This window comes from Aethalodelphis obliquidens, unplaced genomic scaffold, assembly GCF_003676395.1.
Source record: "Aethalodelphis obliquidens isolate GAN/ISIS:26980383/991018 unplaced genomic scaffold, ASM367639v1 scaffold3, whole genome shotgun sequence".
NCBI lineage: Eukaryota > Metazoa > Chordata > Mammalia > Artiodactyla > Delphinidae > Aethalodelphis > Aethalodelphis obliquidens.
The window spans coordinates 33857257-33882192 of NW_020837947.1; the positions used below are offsets into that span (position 1 = coordinate 33857257).

Here is a 24936-nt window from a genome sequence, read left to right on the forward strand (position 1 = left end):
AAACCTTTTGTTCAGGATAAGATGCATTTTTTAAAAGATTTCTTTCCCTATATATGTGTGTACCTATAATTATGTGTGTGTAAATTAATATTATCAGCACACACAAAATAGTTTTGGCAGATTCCTGAACATATTATAGAACAGAAATATTCTCTAAAAAATCTCAGCAGGACTTTGACTTGATGCACGCATGCATTGTCCAGCTCTAACATTGGAATGTTCTGTTATTTCTTTATGGTTCTAATATGTCGTTGTCTATTTGTAATGCAGTGTGTTGTACTTTTGGATGATAAAATAAGAATTAATATTTTTGAACACAATTTTGCCAGGAATGAATGACTAAAGATTAACATGAAGGCATAAACATTTTAGTGAAACCAAACAAAATCTATGAAGTTATTTCCTAGCAAACAAAACTCAATTATGTAATATATATTTTAATCAGAGCCCTTAAAATATTTAATTTTTGCTTTATTTTTACCTTTCAGATAACCTAGGTTTGAGAAGTGAACTATGAGTTCACTACTCATTTCTGGACTTTTTACTGTAACTTAATCTTAACAGGTGGTTGTCTTCATCTTTTTATGCCTTCATTCATTTATTTCTGATGCTGATATAAAATGATGACCAATTTGTGCTCCTATTTTAGGGCTACCAGAGACCAAGCCACTACATTGCAACTCAAGGTAAAACTTTGCCTTTTTAAATGTAATAGAGTAACCAAACTTGCTTAAATCATCCATGTGATTTTTTTTGTAATTTTATCTGAATTAACTGAAAAAAAAAGATCAGATTTTCTGCTTAACACTGCTTTTTATTCATTTGTATAATACAAATTGTTTTCTCTGTTTAAAATGTATATAAATTAAACCTTGATTTATTTTTTTAATTAAAAGTAAACGAGAAGCTGCTGGTAGTTTTGAGATTTGGTTCTTAGTATCCTGATGTCCCAGAGCACTAGTCAACAGGGATGGGCAGAGAAATTACTTATTTTTTGATGAAAGCAAGTTAGATCTCATCTTGTGTAAGGTGCCTGTTTTCTTGCAACAGAGTCTGTCGGCCTGGCACGTAATAGTACCCAAGACCAAAACTGCTAATGAAATACTGGACTGTCTTGCAACAATTGTTTTAAAGTCAAGACTAAGACAAAACAAAGGGCTAAAGGGAACTTAGTCGAGTTCATTCTTCGTGGAAAATAAGAAGACAGTAAAGAAATCTTGTTATAGTGGCACACTGGGAAATAAAAGTATACTAACAGTAACACCAAAACTACTCTAGTTATCTCCCCAAACTGACCACTGACCATCAGAAGAGAAACCTGCACATCTTATTTTATAAAAGAGGAAAGTAAAACAAAAGTTAATTTGCTCTTTTGACAGAGGTCATTTTCTAAGTGTTTTTCACATATCTTTGGTGTAATTGAGTTTAATTATAAACTCTTTAAAGTTAGAAAGATCACCATGGTGAATAATATTCTGGTTTCATGGTATAGGGTAGAGTAGAGCCCAGTAGCTGCTTTTGCAGTTCAGAGATGATACTGTAAGATTAGAATGTGTCCTTATATGTATGATAGTTCTTCATTAACCCCTAAACATGCACTGTTTATAAATGATGTGTGTATATTTAATTGGTAATATGTGCTGTTTGGTTGATGGTGGTGTAAGACTTCCTATTTTGACATGTACATGAAGATGCATTAAAGTAACTTAGAGATAGATATAAGTACCCTAAAAACTAGTGATTTCTTCTTCTGAATTTGAAAACATAGAAGGCAAACTGAAACAAACAAACTTGTACATGCCTATGTTTTTGCCTTTAGTGTGAATTTAGATATGAACTGAATTTAAGTACTTTCAGTGACATTTTGTGTTACACCTTTAATTTTTCTTCTTTGGGTCATTTAGTTTATATTGCTTTTTATCTTGTTTAAACTTCTTAATAACTACAAAATTTCTCTGATAACATAATATTCAAATTAATTTTTTATAGGCCCAGTTCATGAAACAGTATATGATTTCTGGAGAATGATCTGGCAAGAGCAGTCCGCCTGCATTGTGATGGTTACAAATTTAGTTGAAGTTGGCCGGGTAAGAGGCACAAAAAAATCTGTGTGTCACAGAATATGACTGTAAGTTGAATAGCAAAACATAACACACTTAAAATAGAATATCATTCAATTGTTTGAAAAAAAATTCTTAGGCATACCATTTCAAGTGAGTGCTCCTAAGTGAGTCTTTGATTGCTGACAAATTATTTCTTATTTAATAAATAAAATAATAAATAAAATAAGCTTTGATTTTATACTAGAATCTAATTGCATTATCAGGCTTGTATGTTTTTATGAAACTGCACAAAATCTTTCTATTTATTGTGTAACAGATTATTTTATCTCATTTGTAGATTTTTACACTGTCTTTTAATTGTGACCTGAAGAGTTATCACTGAAATTAAATCATCTTGGTTAATGGGTATTATATACTCAGGTTCACCTATATATACTTTTTGTTGTTTAGGTTAAGTGCTATAAGTATTGGCCTGATGATACTGAAGTTTATGGTGACTTCAAAGTAACTTGTGTAGAAATGGAACCACTTGCTGAATATGTAGTCAGGACATTCACCCTGGAAAGGGTAAGTACCCTAAAGTTCTACAAAAATATGTATATTGAAACTTTTTTTTTTTCTTAAAATCCATGTTAAGATTTGTCTTGATGATGCTATCAAATCTATTCATTCATTCATCCCACAGATATTTATTTGAGAGCATAACATGTGCCGGGCATGTTTCTAAATCTTGGGACACATATTAAATCCCTGCTCTTGTGGAGCTTATAGTCTGTTGAGGGGAGAAAGACATTAAAAATTATCAAATAAACAAATACACCATATATTTTGAAAAGTACCATGGAGAAAAATAATTTTGGGAATGGAAGTAGGGAAAATTGCTGAGGTAGAGGAAGGAATGGCCTACAGTTTTAACAGAATGATCAGGAAAGGAGTTGTTGAGAAAGTAACATAAGTAAAGGCTTGAAGGAAATGAGGGAGTGAGTGATACAACTATTATATATCCCAGGGAAGGATCATATCCCAGGGAAGTTGTCCCAGGCAGAATATTCCTGATGGAGGCAAGAGTCATTTCAGAGACCTAAAGGCATGATATTCCTGTCATCATGAGAAACAGCCAGGAATCTAGGGTATTCAGAGATAGGTAAGTGAAGGGGAAAGAAATACGAGATAAAGTCAGAGAAATAACAGAGCCAGATAAGTGAGCCCTTATGAGCTACTATGATGATTTTAGTTTGTATTAAAGGTAAAAGTAGGCAGCCATTGGAGGGTTTAAGCCCAGGAGTAACATGATCTGACTTTTTTTTAACAGGATCAGAAAGACTGAAGCAGAGTGGGCAGTGTAAGTAGACTGAAGTAAGACATAGGAGCAATAACATACATTGTTGCAGAAAAGTTTAATAAATTTGACCACACAAAAGTGTAAAATTATCTGTATCAAAAAATTTTAAATTAAAAGATGTACACGCAACAAAACAAATCTGTGATTATTTAATATTCTTAATTCATAGCGTTAATATAAATAGAAAGGAAACAATAGAATCCCCCCCAAAAAAGGAACGGCTAAGCTGCCTATTGAAAATGTTTAACCTCATGCTATACCATTTTGTACTTTCAAATCAGCCAGACCTTTTTAAAAAAGAATTATAATCCTCATTGATTTTAAGGATATGGTGAGACAGATATTTTCATATGTAGCTGATCGTACTTAAATTGACATAAACCCTCTGTAAATCAGTAAAGCAGTGTATCTACAGAACCTTAAAATATTGATGTCCTTTGACCAAGAAACTTACCTTCTATGAATCTATCCTAAAAAATTTATTAAAAATACATTAACTCATATATAGTCATAGAAAATTATAGATAACCATAACTGTCCACAATAGATAGTTAAATTATACATCTATGATCTGGAAATGCCACTCTTTGCAAATGATATTTATAAGTAATTTTACCATCATAAAAAATAATTAGGGGAAATATTAAATGGAAAGTACCATCATACAGAACAACATGATTATGATGATCACAACTATAAAGTATGTATGAAAATTTCTTAGACAAATCAAGTAGAAAAAAATAAGCAAAGATGTAGGAGATTTCAAGAAAAGAACCATCAAGCGTGATTTAATGAATAGCTAGATCCCATTATTATGGAAAGAGAGAATTTGGAGTATACATTCTTCTTGTAAGTTCATTAAAGTTTTATAAAAAATCAATCATGTACTTAGTTTTAAAGGAAATCTGAATGTATAACGAAAATTCAAGACATTTCCAAAATCCAATGGAAAATAAAAAACAAATCACTGACCAATGATCCCCCAAATTAGGCTCAGAAATCACCAAAGCCTCTTTTGAATAATCTTTGAACTATAGCCTTAAAACTAAAATTATATTGTAAAGATAAACAATTTCATGTCAAAATTTCCCACAAGTTATCTTATGAGAAAAATATATACTCAAAAATGATTTCTATTTTGAAAGGCAGTCTAAAATCTTGTGAAAATTCATAAAATTAGAAAATCAGGAAAAAAAGTCAATAAAACAAAGGAAAAATTAAATATAAAACCAAAACACAAACAAAAAAGAATAAATTTAATCAAAGAGCTATTTCCTTGAAAAGAGGAGTAAAGTAACTAAACCACTTGTCAATTCCAAATGAAGAACAATCAAAACAAAATATGCAACATTAGATAACACAAAAGGCTATAACTACAGTTACAGTGCTATTAGGAAAATTATAAAAAATAGGACGTGTGAACTTGGAGACAGATTTTAATCTAGGTACACTGATATTCTAGCAAATAATAATTTCCAAAATTTGACTCAAAGAGAGTTAGGAATCTGAACAGATAGTAAAAGAAAATAGAATGAGTGTTAAAAGTTTCCATTAAAATTGTATTATGGTTTCATAATTGAGGTTTCTTTAACCTTTAGAGAATAACTAATGAATAGCTAATGCCTAAGTTAATCAAACTATTTAGGCCATAGAAAATCATTAAAACCAACTAAATGTATTTTAAAAGCTAGCATAACTGTGATAACAGAACCACATAGAAATAGGACTCTCTCAAGCTCTTCCCTCTGTCTCTCTCTTTTTCAGTCTCTCTCTCCCTTTCTCAAGTATGTACACACACATACATTACAGACCAACTTCATTCAAGGACATACTGAAAATTTGAATCCAGCAGTGAATTAAGAAAAGATCGCAACATGATCTTTCATGATTGTTTTTTAAGAATACAAGGATTTTACAACTGTGGTAGGAAATCTAGCAGGATATTTCATTATTTTAGTGCATTACAGGAGCAAAACCATGGGATTTTATTAATAGATATTGTAATGCACTTAATTTTATTTAAAAGACATTTATAGGCATACTCTAATTACATTAGAAAAATAAGGAGACTTGCTAACATTGTTAACATTGTAACATTATTGGGGTTTTATTTTATTTTCTTGTTATTTAGAAAAAACACTGAAAAAGAGTGATTTTTTTTTTACATCACATATTTGAAAATTACTCAGGAATATTTAAGTAAAATGAACAATAAGGGAACATGCATTGCCAGATATTAAAATTTTCTAAAAAGAGCGAGGTCCTTACAGCAACTCCAGCAAAAGGATCAATGCAGAGGAGATGAAGTGATTGTCTAAAGTCAGATCTTTGAATAATTTATGGCCTTCCTCACTGGAGCTGACTTGAAAAGTAGTTAAGAAAGTGATTTTATTTGCACAATTCCATTGTGATGTTTATCATTGTCACTATTATACTTATTTGTTGAGCCCTGCTTTGTGTATGGTATTGTACTAGGAACGGGAAAGAAAAAGAATTATAAGATATGATCACTGGCTTCCAAGGTTTGGGTGGTATTAGTCTGTTTAAGATGGAATCTAGGGCTTCCCTGGTAGCGCAGTGGTTGAGAGTCCGCCTGCCGATGGCAGGGGACATGGGTTCGTGCCCCGGTCTGGGAGGATCCCACATGCCGCAGAGCGGCTGGGCCCGTGAGCCATGGCCGCTGAGCCTGAGCGTCCGGAGCCTGTGCTCCGCAATGGGAGAGGCCACAACAGTGAGAGGCCCGTGTACCCCCCCCCAAAAAAAAAGATGGAATCTAAAGATAAACTTTCTCAATTTAGTTCATTTATTTCATGCAATTTTCCCACCTTTTCTGAGGAACAAGTGAAACTGAGATTCACAGGTCTCACAGTAGAGTTGGAAATATATGGATCATAGTGGGGTTTGGGGGGCTACAAATGTGGATTCTTAAAAATAAATTATGCAGCATTTCATCTATATTCTCCAAGCACTGCTACTACAATGTACAGGTTTCTTTTAACAAAAAGGAAGGGGGAAAAAAAAAGGAAGGTAAGAGCTTTGAAATGTGCATTGAAAGGGTTCTCTTAAATTAACCCAACAGGAGAGAGACATGACGATGGATGCTTTGCTTCTTTCATTTTGTATTTTTGTTGCCATAAATAATCCTCTGTGTGCTGAATTCTTTCACAGAGTTTAGAAAAATAGTCTGCCCAAAGAACAGTTTAGCTGTCTGTATGTTTTTACAAACCAATCTAGAGTAGTACTGTTCTGGAAAATCCCTACATGCTATACATCAAAACTATTTTCAACATGGATAAGCAAGGCATCAAAATCTCTTTGTGAGGTGAGAAGTAGAAAGTTGCTTTTATACACCACTTGAGAACTCAGTGCATTGGGTCGATAGGGCAGCGTTTTAACTTCCCATTTCTTCCTTTTCCCCTAATCATTTTATGTGTTGTCATTCCAAGTAAGGAACAGACTGTCAAGGTAAATACAATTTACCCAGACTTATAGAACTGAGCAAGACTTCTAATTTTCTTTCTTTGGCAGTTGTCTGACAATAAAGGTAAGCTTCTAGGCCATGTCAGCATCCTTTTTCAGAAAAAGCATGGTCTTTGATAAATTTCTGATTTTTTTCATTGTCAATCAGGTCTAGTACTCGTGGTTGTCTTTAATGGCTCTATTTTGGTCCTTTTGAAAACACTTCTTTACATGTTTGCACAGAGGGGATACAGTGAGATGCGTGAAGTTAAACAGTTCCATTTCACCGGCTGGCCTGACCATGGAGTACCCTACCATGCTACAGGCCTTCTTTCCTTTATCCGGCGGGTCAAGTTCTCCAACCCTCCCAGCGCTGGCCCCATCGTTGTGCATTGCAGGTAAGTGGTAGTCCAAATGGCATTGACTGTGTGCAGTCAGCTTTTTAAAAATATCCAGACAAGGCTTGTAAGCACAAAAACTAATGCATACTGACAACAGGCGTCCCCACCCCCTGGGCCGGTAGGGCAAGAGGTAGGGAGAGAGCGAGAGAGAGAGAGAGAGAGAGAGAGAGAGAGAGAGAGAGAGAGAGAGAGAGAGAGAGAGAGAGAGAGAGAGAGAGAGAGAAGTGAGCGAAGCTTCATCTCCCACTCCCCAGCGCTCCCGAGCGCTGGCGTTACTGCCTGAACCATTCCCCTACCCACCCCCCCGGGGGCTGTGGAAAAATTGTCTTCCACAAAACCGGTCTCTAGTGCCAAAAAGGTTGGGGACCGCTGGCTTACAAGATTTCAGCTTTCATGTATTACAGATAAGGTAAAACAGTAATAAAATAAAAGTTAACTCTAAGGAAGATATAAAATAGAAACTTCAGAAATAAATATATTCATCGTAATGTGTGTAGTACTGTCTATAATTGCGAGTGTAGAAACTCTGCCTTTTAGTGGCAACATCTGTGTGCGTGTTGTGGTTTGTTTTTTTTTTTAGATCACTTTTGCAAATCCCATATTATATTTTGGAATGGTAGGTAAAGATAGAGATTTCTTGCCTATCTAGTAAATTCCCAATAGAATCCCAGCTTTTAAAACTATATTTGGTAAAAATAAAATACAGTGTGTGTGGGGGGGGGGAAGATAATAATTCCATCATTGCTAAAAGTTTTCTCATACCCTTTCCAGTTTATTGTCCTTCCCACACAGAGGCAACCATTATTCTGATTTCCATCACCACAGATTTGCTTTGCCAGGCCTTGAACTTCACATATATAGAATCATACTTATGTCTTCTTTGCGTCTGACTTCTTTTGATCAACTTAATGTTTTGGAGATTCATCCAGTGTGTTGCTTTTATCAGTAGTTTATTTCCTTTTACTGCTAAATAATATTCTATTTTATGACATATATCACAATTTGTTTATCTATTTTCCTGTTGATGAATATTGGCTTTGGTGCCAATTTTTGGTTAGTATGAATAAAGCTTCTAAGAATAAAAAAAAAACTAAATTTGAGGCATACAAAGTTATTAAATGGTTTAAATTGCAAGAATTTGTGCTGTAAAACAGCTACTTAAGAATTTTCTTTTTTAAAAGCCATCCATCAGAGAACCTTGAAGACTACATCAGTAAAATCCAGCAAATATATGCCAGAAAAATCTGATTATCCAGACTTTCTTCTGATTAGAAACTTCTCTTAAAACAAGCATTCAGAGACACTAAAAGCAAATTACATGGTCTCATTTTGAGATATGAACAGAAAAATATGTACTGAATCTGAAAAGCTTTTCCTAAATGCTGCACACTATTTTCAAATACTGTCCCTTCCAAGCTACATAATAGATTGTGCTTAAGCATTTTTTTTCTTTCTGAAAATCCAGACTATTCAGTATTTAAATGACCATGTATAAAAGGGGGAAAATAAAGGACAAAGAATACAATAAAAGTAAGGCGTCCCATTAGGATCAGATACTGTGTACCTTGCAAAAAAAAAAATCTGTTCAATCCTCCTCAAGAAATCTGATATACTCTTCAATTACTTTCTTGTCTCAAACCCTGGGAACAGTGATTGAGAAGATGGTAGGCAAAAAAAAGAAATAGAGATAGCCACAATACCTTTTACTTAAATTTCTTAAATAACAGTAAGTTTAAGAGAAATGACCAAATCTGGACAACAAAGAAATAATGTTAATAGTCTATCTATGCATTTAGAAAATGAGATAAATGGGTTTTCAATTATGGGGTGTCCTGACTTATCATAGAGGTTTACTTTCCTATGAATGGCTTGCTTCAGAAGTGCTCCAAGATTCTCAGATACTCTCTTGAAACAGAAGTGTCATTTTTCTACTTACACTTGGGTATCTGAATTTATGGAAAAGAGGAAGCTAACTACAAAGTGAATTTCCTGTAAAAATCCCAACTATATCTTGTTTGCTCCATTGACTTCTATATATGATTGGAGAAATATTTGTAGAAATATTTCCAGTGGGTAAAACAATCAACAGTGAATTATGATTCAACTACTGAATTAAATACAGTAAGACAGTGGCATCTTTGTGACCTGTTAGGAATTATATTTCATACTTCACAATTCATTTTCATTTTCTCTTTGTATCACCATTCAAATATTCTTTTTACTGTTGGTCTCCACCCCATTGATAACCGCCATTTTCTTCCCCACCCTCACTAGTAACACTTCCCCTGAATTGTGACTCCTCAGATTTTCCATTTAAAGGTTTTGGAATTAATGTTCTTTTGCCTTGACAAGAGTCTGTCTGACTAAGACAGCATTCCTGCATTTTGCCCGAGTGCCCACAACCACGTGAGTGTGAGTCTCTCAGTCTCAGGTGAAAGTTTAAAGCACGAATCCACTCCTTGATCAATTCTACGAGCTTGAAATTTATGTAAAGTGAAGACTGTAAGAGAGCTATGGAACTTGAGTGACATATATACATTATTTTCAAAACACAGTTTGATTTGCAAAGCTTGTATCTTTTCATTTGTTCCAATCCTCAGTTTACACCAAAGTAGATACTCTACATGAAGTTATTTGTTCATTAATAAGCATTTACACAGTAAGTACAAATTATGTCTTATACTTTGTTAAATCAGTTTGATTCCATTTATTTGAAAATCAGAAGGATCTTTCAATTTTCATAGACATGCTTCCTGCAGTTCTTTAGATCTGTTTATTTTTCAGTGCTGGTGCTGGACGAACTGGTTGTTACATTGTGATTGACATCATGCTGGACATGGCTGAAAGAGAGGGTGTTGTTGACATCTACAACTGTGTCAAAGCCTTAAGATCTCGTCGTATCAATATGGTCCAGACAGAGGTGTGTTGATTGCTGATTAACCTCTAGTGGCCTTTTTTTGTTGTTTGCTTTCTAATATTTATCAAACTAAATACTAGGTGCTTTTCACATAGAATCGATATTAGCTCATCAAGTCATATAGAAAAAATTCTTTGATGAAAGAACATTTATATTAAATATTATGAAATTTTTCTTTCTTTTGATAGGAACAGTACATTTTTATTCATGATGCCATTTTAGAAGCCTGCTTATGTGGAGAAACTGCCATACCTGTCTGTGAATTTAAAGCTGCATATTTTGATATGATTAGAATAGACTCCCAGACAAACTCTTCACATCTCAAAGATGAATTCCAGGTATTAACTATTTCTACAGCCTCTTTTATGAACAACTTATTACAATTTATTCTGGGCAGTCTTAATTCTTCTAAGAAACATCTTTCAAGTCAAATTTATAACCTTTGACCCTATTTTAAGTATAATATAATACCCGTCTCTTTCATTATACGTATTATGGAGTCACTTTTGTGTTAATGAGCTCATATCTGCTGTATCTTGAAGGGCAAATGAGTTCAGACTCAGGGAAAAGTGTGGGAAAAGGTATCATAAAAGTCAAATTTAGTGGTAATTTGGGTGTGTTTAAAACCTTTTTCCAAATGCAGTCTTATGGATTTTAACCTTCTGTGTTACTCACAACGTGAGATCAAGAACATTAATAATAATAGCTAGAGTTTGTGCTAAATATCGTCTCTCAATAATCCCCAATGTTTTCATTGCCCTTAAAACACCCCTAAAGCTATGTGACTGTGAAGTCAAGAATAACTCTAGAGGGCTTCCCTGGTGGCGCAGTGGTTGAGAGTCCGCCTGCCGATGCAGGGGACACGGGTTCGTGCCCCGGTCTGGGAGGATCCCACATGCCGCGGAGCGGCTGGGCCCGTGGGCCATGGCCGCTGAGCCAGCACGTCCGGAGCCTGTGCTCCGCAACGAGAGAGGCCACGACAGTGAGAGGCCCACATAACGCAAAAAAAAAAAAAAAAAAAAAAAAGAATAACTCTAGAAACCTAATACTTTGATTCTTTGCCCAGTGCTCTTTCCAACATGCAATAGCATGTCTTCAAATATGGCATATTAAAATGTTATTACAAATGATAACTTTATGATGGGTCATCATCATGGGCCACTTTGATTGCATTTTCTTTGGTTAGGCAATACATTTTGCAGGTTGCTGTGTTGTTTAGCATCCCTTTCCCTTTTAAGAAGAGGCCCATTGTACAATGTGTGTATTGTTTCTTTGTCACTTCTCTGGCTTCATTAGCTTTAACTACAAAGTCTATCAGCGTGTCATCGTGGCAAATGCCATTGGCTTGCACAAATCCTTCACTTTCTACTTGGCCTCCTAAATGCTTGATAGATCAGTGTTATGCTATTAAATGGGTCACTGTCTTTTAACCTGGGTTCCCTTTTCTTTTCAGACCTTGAATTCAGTCACCCCTCGACTACAAGCTGAGGACTGCAGTATAGCTTGCCTGCCAAGGAACCATGACAAGAACCGTTTCATGGACATGCTGCCACCTGACAGATGTCTGCCTTTTTTAATTACAATTGATGGGGAGAGTAGTAACTACATCAATGCTGCTCTTATGGACGTAAGAGACTGCTCTCTTTGTTAGTGTAAAGTATCATGAAAAGCTGCAAAATTGATGAACACTGGCTAGTTCTCTTTTCAAGAAAATTTAAATGGCCTAAAAAGGAAAATTGGAAACTTTCATTGAAATACGAATTTTTTTTGGAGAATGATTTTGAATTTCCCTTACAATGATTCTTAGGCACTATAAATTTTAGACTTGACTATAAGTTTGGCACTTGGTTGTCAATTATTATAAAATTTCTGTACAAGAAATATCTACAGGTGATAGTTTTTATCCTAATTATTTTCAGGAAAGAGAATCATGCTTATCTATTTCGAAGTTTTAAAATCACAGAATGCCATATTCTACTGAAATTGTGTTAGTTTGGAAATTTTTATCTCTGACATTTAGTGTTCCAATAATTTATAGCTAACTTGTTACATTGGTTATTAATTAATAGAGACTAGATATAAATAACTAAGGAAGGCATGGAAGATATCATGTTAACACATTGATCATAATGAAGGAACTCTCTTACCCCACCCCAATCTTCACACTGTAGATGGTAGAGCATGTACTCGGCGTGTTAGCGTCCCATAGACAGAACAGTACAGAAAGAGAATTTTAAATTAGTCTTTGGCCACCTTATTTTGCTTACCTTGGGAAGAAGTAAGAAGGGTTTCAAGTTCAGAATCCTTTTAGTTTATCACCTTCATTCATAAGCATCTCTAGTTTTTGCTCTTTAGTCTATGGAACTGTAGTAAGGAGAAATCAGAAGTCAGGGTTCACTCCTGGGTGACTAATAATGAAGCTTTCTAAGTAATTGCTCCTATTGTGTTTCCAAAATTAGCTTCTGATAGTAAGACTTAGAAAAGCCCACATTCCAATTCTAACTTTCACCCAGTTGCTTTGATCTTTTTTATTCTACAGCGCAGAATAGTTTAAAGGCAAGCTCAAGTAGAAAGATGCCACTCCTGCTGTGACCAGAGTCTTGCCTAGTCATTACTCATATCTCCTGAAATCACATTGGATCCTCATTGTACTTTTTCTTCCAACTTTAATTGTCTGGAAAGGCAAACATACTAAATACAGAGAAAACACACAGAACTTTTTGTTTCTGAGCCAGTTTGGATTTGGATGAAAAAAGGCCGTGTGAAAAAGGGAAAAAGAAAATATTAGGAAAGAATATTGATGAGGCATGTGTTTGAGGCTTTTTTTGTCTTTGGCTTTTCTTTCAAATTTTTTCCTAATTTTCAGATTGTTTTCTAGTCAATATGAAGACTGAAGCTTGTATTCTAACTGTTCTTATTCTCTGTTTAATTCCCTGTGATTCAACACAGATATATTTTGTAGTTGAAACTGCCCTGTGGATTTAGTAGTGTGGTTAGGGCTTCAGAAATTTCGGTTCGGTTTGGCTAATAAGAGTGGGCTCACTGGTCAACACTCCCCACTTTCCCTTGCCCTCTACCCCCATCGTAAGGGTCATATACCCTGCGCCATGCCTGTGAAGAATTAGGAAGTAAGGCCAAGGATCCTGTGATTTCAAAGCCTTAGATGTGCTCTTGTACTTAGAGAGGAAGGAACCTCCCCTCCCCTGTGACTCAAAAAAGGAATAAAAGGCTTTTAGCCTTCCTTGACTTACTTTCCCATGGAGCAGACGTTTAATTGGAAGGGAAGCTTACTTCTTTCTTCTGATCCTTTCCCATGAGCTTTCATACCCTCTTTAGGAGGGTACTCACCCCAACTGTGGGTGTGACTTTGTAAGGTCTTAAGGTCAAGTAGAAGCAGCTGGTGAATTACTATCTCCTCAGATTTATCCTGAAGTCTTCCATGGAGTGAAACGCTATGGTTAGCAGCATTTCCCAAATGGTGATAGGATCTATGAAGTTTAAAGGTCAATTTCTACACTGGTTTAAGACACTTGAAGGACTTAAAGAGTAGTATGATACAAATGAGTTAGGAGATCACTGACAATTTTTATCAGCATTGAAGAAATCCATCTCAGGCAACTGTCTAGTTATATTTTTACAAATCATTAATTTAGTTCATAGAAATATATATTTCATTTTTAGTGCAGCTCATTAGTCTGTAGAATGACAGATTGGCCAGATGAGCCTATCCTCTCCTTCTGGAAAGAGATAATGCTCTGTGTCCCAGTCAAGGGGCATTTGGTAAACAAGGAGACATTCCCTCTTATGTGGGCCCAGGAAATGCATTGGTTTTACTCTTTGGCACTTGAAAAATCTTAAATGATTGAAACCATCATTCTGATCATTGATATACATTAGAAATGCCCAGAAAACTATGGAAAGTGGATTGCCTACAAGATGTGTTGATAATGTCGATATAATATAAAAGCACACGAGTTTGAGGCACACGTGGTTTTTCTTATTTGGAGTGGAAGAGAGCCAAACAGTTCCATTCACAGCTGATAGCAGATAGACATAGATAGATACACGGAGACACACACACATGCCAGGGAATTTTATGCCTTTAACCTCTTAGACTTTGGAAGACTGAAACAGCCCAACAGGTACCTCACGAAGGATGTTAGCCTCAAGAAGTTTTCTTTTTTTTTTTTTCTTTTGGTATTTGTGCTATATTTACTTTTATCAACAAAATAAAACAAATTCTTGGCTTAAATTACTGCTGAGGCATCAAAGTCATACAACAGATTGACTGATTACTAGTTGCAGTATATTGCAGTGGTCCAAACCTGTTATTCCAGGGCTTAAGCAGCAGGCTGGCTCCATCTCCATATGAAGCTGTTGTGTCTTACTGGCCCTACACTGAAGTGTGCTGAATCTGTTTGTACAACTAATTATTCATTTGAAGTTCTTATGTTTCCCCATCTCCCTTGTTTTTTCACAGAGCTACAGGCAACCAGCTGCTTTCATCGTCACACAGTACCCTCTGCCAAACACTGTGAAAGACTTCTGGAGATTAGTGTATGATTATGGCTGTACCTCCATTGTGATGTTAAATGAAGTCGACTTGTCCCAGGTTAATGGTTATAGGTTGCTTTTGTGTACTTACGCACACCTTAATAAGGTAGTAATAAAATGGTAAAATCTGCTTTATACTACCCTATTTAGAAAAAATAATGCTCATTTTCTTTTTCTTTCAAAACATTCATCATCTAGGGCTGCCCTCAGTACTGGCCAGAAGAAGGGATGCTACGATATGGCCCTATCCAAGTGGAATGTATGTCTTGTTCAATGGACTGTGATGTGATAAACCGGATTTTTAGGATATGCAATCTAACAAGAGTAAGTCATTAATGATTTTAACTGAGCTGATCCAGAACCAGGTGACCATAATCATGATGGGGTATATTTCCATTCAGACAAAAGAGAGAGTAAAATTAATAAGCTAATAAGCATTATATAATCATTCCCAAAGCTAGTAATCATCTTATGCCTTAGCACTAGAATAAAAATGCATTCTAAAAACAGGAAAGCAGAAATGCTGGAAGCTAGGTTTCCTGGTCAGTTACTAGCCTATTGTATTCTATATGGAAATCTAAATTCAGATTCCTAGGTTCAAGTGAGTTTGATTGTCTGTGCCTGGCCCCTGAGTATAAGTAGACTTATCTCGAGGTTGACTGCATGTTTTATTAGCATTGATAGTCCAACCCAGAAGAGGCATGCCATTGAAAAATAAGAATATAATACTGATGACAGGAGGAAGTGATGTGTCGGACTAGCCATTATAGAAGGGTTCCATGTCACTATTCCAGTTCTGCTTATAAGAGAGGGCCCCAGGCATGAAGGAAAAGATAAATCACAGCCATCACTGATTCTGCTCCTACAGCTCATCTACGATTTCATCTTTCTAAATGTCCCAGCATCTGGCTTTGCCCAGATCTATAGCCAGATCCAGTGCTGCTACCACTGTGCCTTTTCCCAGCAGCTAAGTAGGAACTGTGTCCTTCAGAAGTCTTTCTTTCCTTGACACTTCATGTGTTTTGCCTTCAGTGACAAATTGTGTGGGGTCTCTCCTTCAAAAAACCAAAAAGTACTAATGAAAACTGTTTATATTATGTAACCACATAGCAAGCAGAATTTGAAAAGAAAACAGTAATAACTTCCATGGAATTATGGTCTTTTTAAAGAGCTAGGTTACTCTCTTTTAGAGCAGCAATTCTATGTATATGTCTTGTTTTAAGTGTGTGATTAGAATTGTCATGTTTCAGTGTTTCTCACATCAAAATGGCTATATATGTTTCTGCTTAACGTCTCTATGTGTATAAGTAGAGAAGAAATTCATATCCAATTCTATTGCTCATTTCAGTGGAGAAAAAAAGGATAACTTCAATCATGTCATAATATTCATGCATATCTTAGATTTTAATTTAAAGGAATCTCATTATGTCTGCACATCTGTTACATTATGGTTCTAGTAATATTTTAGCTGAGAAACCGTAGCTGCTAAACTAAGAAAGTAAGACCTGTCTGTTAATTGAGCTGTTTATATGAAAAATATTCTAGGAACAGGAACTGAAATTTGCGTTACATTTTTTTTTGGTCAGCATATTTATCTTCCTCTATATTTGGTATTCTGGTCCTTACTAGTGCGTGATTTTTCTTTCTGTTCCCATTCTCATTATTTAATATCATTCACCTCACCAAATATTTAGTATGCGCCAACTAGAGGTTGGGTGTTATACTAGATAGTTCCCTGTCCTACCAAAAGATGCATGAGCCCTTGCCATGTGAAGCTTCAGATCTGATGCCTTATGATATGGCTCACTTGTGCATTACAAATTCTTCCTTACATTTTCATATGAAGGTTTACGGTCTTGATTCATTTATTCAACAATACTGTTCTTTGGAAAGTATTTTGCTAGGTTCTAGGGATAGAGATTTTAAGGGAAAAAGACTTTCTTGTCCTTAAAGAATTTGTATTTTATCAGGGAAGACAAACATTAAACAACTTATATAATCATTTACAAATAAATGAAATTTTACAGAGAAAAATACAGAGGATTTGGGTGATCTGACATAGCTGGGTGATCAGAGAAGACTTCTTTCAGTTAGTGATATTTAAGTCAAAATTTGAAAAAATTTGTAGGAGCTCTTTGGGCATGGGATATCCAGCTACCTTGGTTTACACAGGACAGGGAGGTTTCCTAGAACACATGAATTTTAGTGCAAAGACCAGAAAAGTCCAAGGCAAACCCAAGACAAGTTGATCACTCTGTTTGGGACTGAGAAAAGCAAGCAAGAAGGAGATGTTCAAGGCGAAGGGGAGAGTATGCGCAAAGTTCCCGAGGCAAGAAATGACTTGATAAATAGATTAAGGGAAGGCCAATGTGTTTAGAACTTGAATAGGTTGTTCGAGTAAAGTGAAGTTAGAGAAAGAGGTGAAGCCTTATCATATAGGTATTTTTAAGCCATGGCAGCAAATTTGGGTTTTATGCTAAGATCATTTGGAAGCCATTAAATCAGGAAGTGACAAGATCATATTTGCATTTAAAAATAATCATGATGCCTTCGGTAAGAATGGTTTGAAAGGAGATCGAAGTTTGTTCAGGGAGATCAACTAAGAAGTGATTATTATGATTTGTGATTGAGAGTGCAATGATGTCAGTGGCAATAAAGAGGAGGTGAATTTGAAAGTTATTTACGAAGTATAAACGTAGGAATTGATTATTGGATATGGAGCATGAGGGAGAATTTTGTATAACTGATAATTCTCATGTAACTTAGAATGTTTCTGCACTGGTATGTACATATTTTGGACTTGCATCAGCTAGATTCAATCCATTGTCAGTGTCATTTATGTCATGGTGTAAATTGATATGAGCCTTTTACTTTTTAGTAAAAATTCTAGCCCCAACTCATTTACGTAAAAATACTTTTCCCTCTGCAGCCACAGGAAGGTTATCTGATGGTACAGCAGTTTCAGTATCTAGGGTGGGCTTCTCATCGAGAAGTGCCTGGCTCCAAACGGTCATTTTTGAAGCTGATACTGCAGGTGGAAAAATGGCAGGAGGAATGCGAGGACGGGGAGGGCCGAACGATCATCCACTGCCTGTGAGTGTGGCGGCTTGGCTTGGCCACGTGGGGGGCCTTGGTGGTCATTTCCTTATTAGCCTTCACGTCTATGTTAAAGAGTAACCGACTCCCATCTTACAGACCTTGACTAGACATTCTTTTGAAACAATCTTCCTGTTTCTTGATTCTATGATTCACTACTAACTTCAACTTTTGTATTTTTTAAATTGATTATCGTATAGTTATTATATAGTTTAAACTCTTTTGAACACTACTCTGAATAACTTTTCTGATTTACACTGTGTACAAATCTATCAAAATCTCAAAGTATCTAGGTTGCAGCCATCTATGCCTGTAACAGGTCCCTAAGTATAAGCTACTAAGTTAATGTCATCCTCAAGTATCTTTTCTTTCTGCTCTCTACGCATACATGCACACATGGGAAGCAAAATTAAAACACAAAGGGAAAAAATTTAAAAGATAATGTTTTCTTTTCCCAAACATGATTGTGTGACCTATGGTCACCAAAAGCTTCGATCTAAAATGCCTTTGCTTTCTTTGCTTTTAGAAATGGTGGTGGGCGAAGTGGCATGTTCTGTGCTATAGGCATCGTTGTTGAAATGGTGAAACGGCAAAATGTTGTCGATGTGTTCCATGCGGTCAAGACGCTAAGGAACAGCAAGCCAAACATGGTGGAAGCCCCGGTGAGTCACAGTCTTGTACACAGAAGGGAGGGTAGAGATTAGTCAATCATATACCTACTTGTTGGTTTGACTTGATACACGCGTAGTGAATCATATGTATAAATGTGTCTTTGTGGGGACCTTCCTGCCTAATTGATGAACTGCCAAGTGTCCCTCTTTACCCACATAAACGTAATCACATATTGCCTAAGCTGCTAATGATGAAGAAAACTACTTTCATTTAACTTGGGAAATGTGTAGGATTTTTGTTCGTTTCTTTTGAGCAATAAATATTTGCTACAGTAAAATTTGTTAAATGGTTCTATAATAAGAAAATCCTGCTATCTAGGTTTTATTCTTGTTTATTTTTATTTCTTAAACAATATTAACTGGTAAAACATTTTGAGGGATATACTCATAGGTTGCATCTAGCACTTTTTATATCAGTTTTTTTTGTTTGTTTCTTTGTTTTTTTAATTTATTTTTGGCTGTGTTGGGTCTTTGTTGCTGCGCACGGGCTTTCTCTAGTTGCCTCAAGTGGGAGCTATTCTTCATCACAGTGCGTGGGCTTCTCATTGCGATGGTTTCTCTTGTTGCGGAGCACAGATTCTAGGCATGTGGGCTTTTGTAGCTGCAGCATGCGGGCTCAGTAGTTGTGGCTCGCAGGCTCTAGAGCACAGGCTCAGTCGTTGTGGTGCACGGGCTTAGTTGCTCCACGGCATATGGGATCTTCCCGGGCCAGGGATCAAACCCGTGTCCCCTCCATTGGCAGGCAGATTCTCAACCACTGCGCCACCAGGGAAGCCCTGCATCTAGCACTTTAGACACCCAGAGTTTTTAAAGGGCAAATGAAATTTATTTTAGTCATTATCTATAATTCTTCATTGCTGGTCAAATTATAATTTTTTAAACTATCGCCTTTGACAGTTTTCAGCTTGACCAATTTTAGAACGTAGTTCATGTGATATTATTTGAATTAGCCAGGGCTCACTAAATCACAACACAGATTACAAAACAAGAGCAGGGAGGTAGGTGTATGTAGGAGCTCATCTGGTTGAAGCTGTATGCAGAGGAAGAAAGTTAAACTTCTCTAGCACATTCGACTTCTAAAGTGATGGCTGTGGGTTACACATATGTGCATGGCAGGATAAGGTCGGGGCAGCTGTGTAGTTTATGCTCACAGAAAAGTAAACCAGGAAAACCAAGACATCATTGTTGCTTGCCCTACATTTATCAAGATGATCAGATAACAAAAGTGAGCAATTCAATAAACCTTTAAAGTATTTTCACCACTTCCTGCTCATGGATTGTTCACACAAGAGGTGCATTGCTTCCTGAGACAAAATCTGAAGTTACATTTATACCGTTTCACTTTGAAGAACGGTCACAGACTTCTTCCCCTTCTACAAGTCCTCAAAGCCCCTCTACTCCAGCTTATACCTTAGGTATTGCTCTTGTCCCAATAAGATGATATTGGCTTTGACTGGGGTGTTGGCAATGGAGCTGGAGGAAGGGGGGTATAGATTTGAGGGATTTTTGAGGTAGAACTCTGAGGTCTTTTTACAAAATGGGCAGGTAATGGTTAGGTCTTTAAACTCTCTGCTGTCTGAAGAGTTTTTAATGTAAACTCTGCCTCTATCTCTCAGATCAAGTCTTCCAAAATCATCAATAAGATCACTTCTGGCGGCAGCGTTCAAATCATACTTCCAAATTTAACTCTGATTTCTCACTGTTCCTTAAAAAAAAAAAAGTCTATGATTAAACTCTGCCATTCTAGAACCTTCTTAAGAGTTACTATTTACCTTTACATTCATGTCCCATGAATCCTGACTAAACACCCAATTTGTGTTTAATCAAGGTTAATGATTAGTTCAGTGTGCTGTTGAATTGAACTGACGAGTTTGGTAAGAAAATTTAGAGAGTAAACCAAATTGCTAGAGACTGATTAAAGAGATGTAACAGTTCCCAAGCACTTTTTGGTTCTTGAGATGCACTTGCCACAGTGGTAGGCTAATTTAAATCACAGCTACTTGATAATTAGGGTAGGATTGATAAAGACCTCTTGGGGAAAGTTTTTATTTCCCTCATTTATTGCTGGAGACACCTGGAAGTTCTCTTTAGAAATAATATGTGTTTTAGATTGTTCTCTAATTCAGCCTGAATTTTACCCACTTGGACTGAATTGGGAAGATTTTAATACATATTGCAAGTAATTTGTAATGCAGTCTGAATTTTTCTAAATTCTTCATAATGGAGCGACACACAGATGGACTGAGAGGAAAGGCAGTTTCAACTCAAAAATTTTTGTTAACCAAGTTGTCTTAAATAAATAAAGGCAGAAGAAATAAATTTTTCTGGTAAAAGTAAGCTCAAAAAAATTTAAGGACCACTAACCATTTTTGAAAAATTTACTTAAATTCTCTGATAGACCAAAAACTGTGTCAAAAATTAAGAATTTGGAGCTTCCCTGGTGGTGCAGTGGTTGAGAGTCCGCCTGCCGATGCAGGGCACACGGGGTCATGCCCCCAGTCCGGGAGGATCCCGCATGCCACAGAGCAGCTGGGCCCGTGAGCCATGGCCGCTGGGCCTGCGCGTCCGGAGCCTGTGCTCCGCAACGGGAGAGACCACAGCAGTGAGAGGCCCGCGTACCGCAAAAAAAAAAAAAATTGAGAATTTGGATGTTCACGTATGTAAGTCAAATCGTTATGCTGTATACCTTAAACATACAGTGCTGTATGTCAATTATATCTCAATAAAATTGGAAGAAGAAATTAAGAATTTGGACTTGTTGAGTGGCAGTCTGAAATGACTGGCTTTTTTTAATAACACTAAGGAAAGTATCTGAAGTGAGGAGAAAAATATTTGCATGTTCACTCTAGGATTATTTATAGTAAAGAAAAAATAAATGCAATATTACAGTCAATCCACATATTAGACTTTTATGAAGTATTAACAGAGGTGTTAAATAACATAAGAAAAGGATACACAACAATGCTAAACAACAGAAAATAAAATATAAAGTTATATCCCCAAACATAGATAAGCAATTAATATTTATTCTAAAGTAATTATTATTTCAACCATGCATAAAAATGGACTGAATTAACACTAAGGTAGTATTTTAAACAGTTGTTTCTGATAACAGATTTATAGAAACTTTTTCTGATTATCTTTTTCTATACTTGGAAATTTTTCTGTACTGATCAGGTATTACTATTATAATAATACTGAAGATTTTTGTAATTTGATATAAAATATGAGGCAAAGACAACATATCTTTTTACATCAAGTTCCTTTTTCTTAAACAGCAATCATTAGACTCAAATGTAAAATATGCATGCCTAGATGCTAAACTTGTATATAGAAAAAAAATCTGTAATTCTTGAAAAATCTAAATTGAATCCAAGTATTCATTTGATAGCTATTCTTCTCCATTCTTCTCCTTTTTCTTAACTTTGCTCCACCCTTTTGTTTTAACATCTTTCAGGAGCAGTACCGTTTCTGCTACGACGTAGCTTTGGAGTACCTGGAGTCATCTTAGTTGAGGGGAGACTTCACAGTGCATCCAAGCAGAGCCCATTCATCTGTTGAGCCAGCAGCTGTTGTACGTGTCACACCTGTGCAGAAAGATTTTAATGTGGGGGGTGGGAGGCTTTTACATTTGAGAGGTAAAAGTATTTTTCTTATGAAGTTGTGTATCTTAATAAAAAGGACTCAGTTTCTATTACCGTATGAAAGCATCAACATTTCGTGCCACATAAATTTTATTTAATAAGAAGCAGATTCAAATGAGAACTTCTCAGTGTTTGTCCAGTGAACATGCAGCCTTTTCTCTCCTGCTTTGGTAGAGCAGCCACCACGTGTTGCATGAATTAATACTTTCTATGTGGCATTTTTCTCCCTTTTTCAGATAAAAGATGTTAAATCTTTCAAGGAAGAAGAAAGAAAAGCTGTGCAAATTCATAGGAAAGTTCATTTTTTAATATGTTTCAAGTGTAGCAGATCTCTATATAAATATATAAATATATATAACTGGCTTATTTTCCTTTAATGTGCAATGATGGCTGGATCATTTAAAGTTCTTTTTAGAAAACAACATAAGCCAAAGACTCAAGTGTAAATATGTCTATATGGAGAAAGCACATTATATTTATTGGTTACTTACATTCCTTTTTTGATGGCTAAACTACTACCACCACACAATCATTTTTTTTTTCTGAAGAAAGCTTTTTCTTTCACTAAAATCAACTGTAAACAATTTTTGTAGATTATTTTTTGTATGTTTAGTGTAAGTAGAGGATAAACTTTTTATTCATAAACCAGGAAGCAATGTTCTTTATAGTGAATCTCTTGTGTACATGCTTGTGAATTAAATTTATGTAAAACACCTTGGCAATTGGGTCTTTTAATGTAGGACCAAATTTAAGCATTTTGCTGGCAATATAATTTTCCACAATTTCCTTAGGTCAGTAATGGTTTGGTGATCATATATGAGCATTGCACACATTCAAAGGCCTTGCTGATGACTTGCATAATGTTGAACATAACCTTTAAGCAGAATTTAAATTTTAAAGGAATTGGTCTTTTCAGCCTATGACCAAGCACTGGTCAAGAAATCAAGATGGCAACATTTATGCTTTCAAGGTCAAGTGTTAGCAAACTGTAAACTGTCAAGGTGAACCAGTGTTTCTTTGGGTTCTGAGCATAGGAAGTGTGAACAAATTGATGCCAGAATCCTGTTTTGTGCATCATCGTGGGATTCTCAAGTGAACCTTTCTAAATGTGGTCTTGTACACATGCTCCGTGTAGCTGTAACTTCATATCATCAGCTTGCAGTTTGTTATTGACTAAAGCATTCCAGTATCCTCTTTCTAGATTGCCAGTTCATGACATGGTGCTTATGAAGATTTAATTAAAGTAAGAGGGAAATAAAATTTTTATAATTACAACAGTTATTGTTTGCACATCATTTTCTCCCCTTAATTTTCATACCTTCGCTCCCAAATAAATACCTTATTCTCATTGATACAAGTAGACCACATAAAATGTATTAAAAGTAAAACTTGGGACTTCCCTGGCAGTCCAGTGGTTAAGACTCCACGCTTCCCCTGCAGGGGGTGTGGGTTCAATCCCTGGTGGGGGAACTAAGATCCTACATGCTGTGTGGCACAGACAAAACAAAAAACAAAAAACTGACGTCCAAACAGTAATTTCTTTCACTTTTTTTCTTTAAATTGAATTTCAAAAACTCCAAATGAGTGGAAAGAAAAAAAGGCCAGGGGATTGACATTGATTTTTTTTTTTGAGTTACTATATTTATATGTTACTATCCCTTTATATACATGTCCTTATTTCTTCCTTATAACAAACTTGACAGATAGTAATTGTCATCCTTATTTTACCAATGATAAAATTGAAGCTGAGAAGGTAAATGATTTGTCGACAGATTTAAATCTGAGTCTGCTTTAGCAGCTCGCTCTCTTCCAGTAAACACCTGCTTCCCTGACGGCAAGGGAAACTTGGCACTTCATTCTTCTTGTTCCTTTGATTTTCTCATAAAGTATTATCTTTATGGGTATCTTCAAACTCCCACTTGCTGTGTACATTATTAGAACATTTGTGACTTCCATTAGTAAGAATTTAGATAAGAGAACTTATCGTTTCCTAGGAAGACTAATTTTCATTTAAACACGGATGCATTTAACAAAAAATCCACAAACTCACTCAAGATTGCATTACCCAGTGATGTTCGTGATGTTAACTGAAGGATTCTGCTTTGCAGCATGACCCTGATTTCATATCTGTTCACAGGATTAAACCCACACGTAACCAAAATCACCATGAATACCGCTGACCACAAAACTCAGAGGTCCGTGTGGCCTCCAAAATTCAAGCAAAGAACAAAAAGAGTCCTCTTTCTCTCTAACAGAAAATAAAAAATCATGCTTGCTTTGTTCAGGTACCACCACAGAGGCCAGTGCATCTGGAGACAACTGTACTGGGGGAGAAGGGTGGGATGCTAAATCTGTTAAATCTGTTGAAGGGTCCCTTGCATGGCCATGTCCCACTCAGCTGTGTCCCATTAGGCAGGAGATGTCTTGGTAGAACTCTTAAAATGTGCTCTGCTTTTCACAGTTAAAGGCCTCCTATCTGTATGTCATTTATTCCTTAAATGGCTGTCATGACGTGGAATTTTATAGATCCCCTTCCTCTGTATTATCACAAGGGAAATGTTGGAAGTGGGTGGGCAGAGACACACAGCAACTGGGGATTCGAGTTTTAACCAGTCTTGAAAATAAGTGTTAACCTTCTTGTCTATGCTGCCTAGCCTTTTTCTAATATTTAGTCTTTGAAGAAAGGGAAGGATTTTGCATGAATGTGTTGCAGCCAGATGATCTCTGACATTGAGAGATAAACAAGAAGATATTTCTGACTGGACCAGTAGGGAGAGGAGACGTGTTTA

General features: G+C 36.0%; 1 protein-coding gene across 2 annotated transcripts in view; it reads left to right on the top strand.

Moving 5' to 3' along the window:
* Positions 1 to 23424, top strand: part of PTPRK (protein tyrosine phosphatase receptor type K) — a 569502-nt gene extending 546078 nt beyond the window's left edge. For both annotated transcript variants that reach the window (XM_027086803.1, XM_027086811.1), the window contains exons 19-30: positions 650 to 686; positions 1990 to 2087; positions 2514 to 2630; positions 7108 to 7262; positions 10050 to 10185; positions 10371 to 10520; positions 11636 to 11809; positions 14663 to 14794; positions 14935 to 15060; positions 17666 to 17829; positions 18359 to 18494; positions 21961 to 23424. In XM_027086803.1, the coding sequence (XP_026942604.1) occupies positions 650 to 686; positions 1990 to 2087; positions 2514 to 2630; positions 7108 to 7262; positions 10050 to 10185; positions 10371 to 10520; positions 11636 to 11809; positions 14663 to 14794; positions 14935 to 15060; positions 17666 to 17829; positions 18359 to 18494; positions 21961 to 22014 (1479 nt within the window). In that variant the 3' untranslated portion in view covers positions 22015 to 23424. The remainder of the gene's footprint in view (positions 1 to 649; positions 687 to 1989; positions 2088 to 2513; positions 2631 to 7107; positions 7263 to 10049; positions 10186 to 10370; positions 10521 to 11635; positions 11810 to 14662; positions 14795 to 14934; positions 15061 to 17665; positions 17830 to 18358; positions 18495 to 21960) is intronic.
* Positions 23425 to 24936: the final 1512 nt, after the last annotated feature.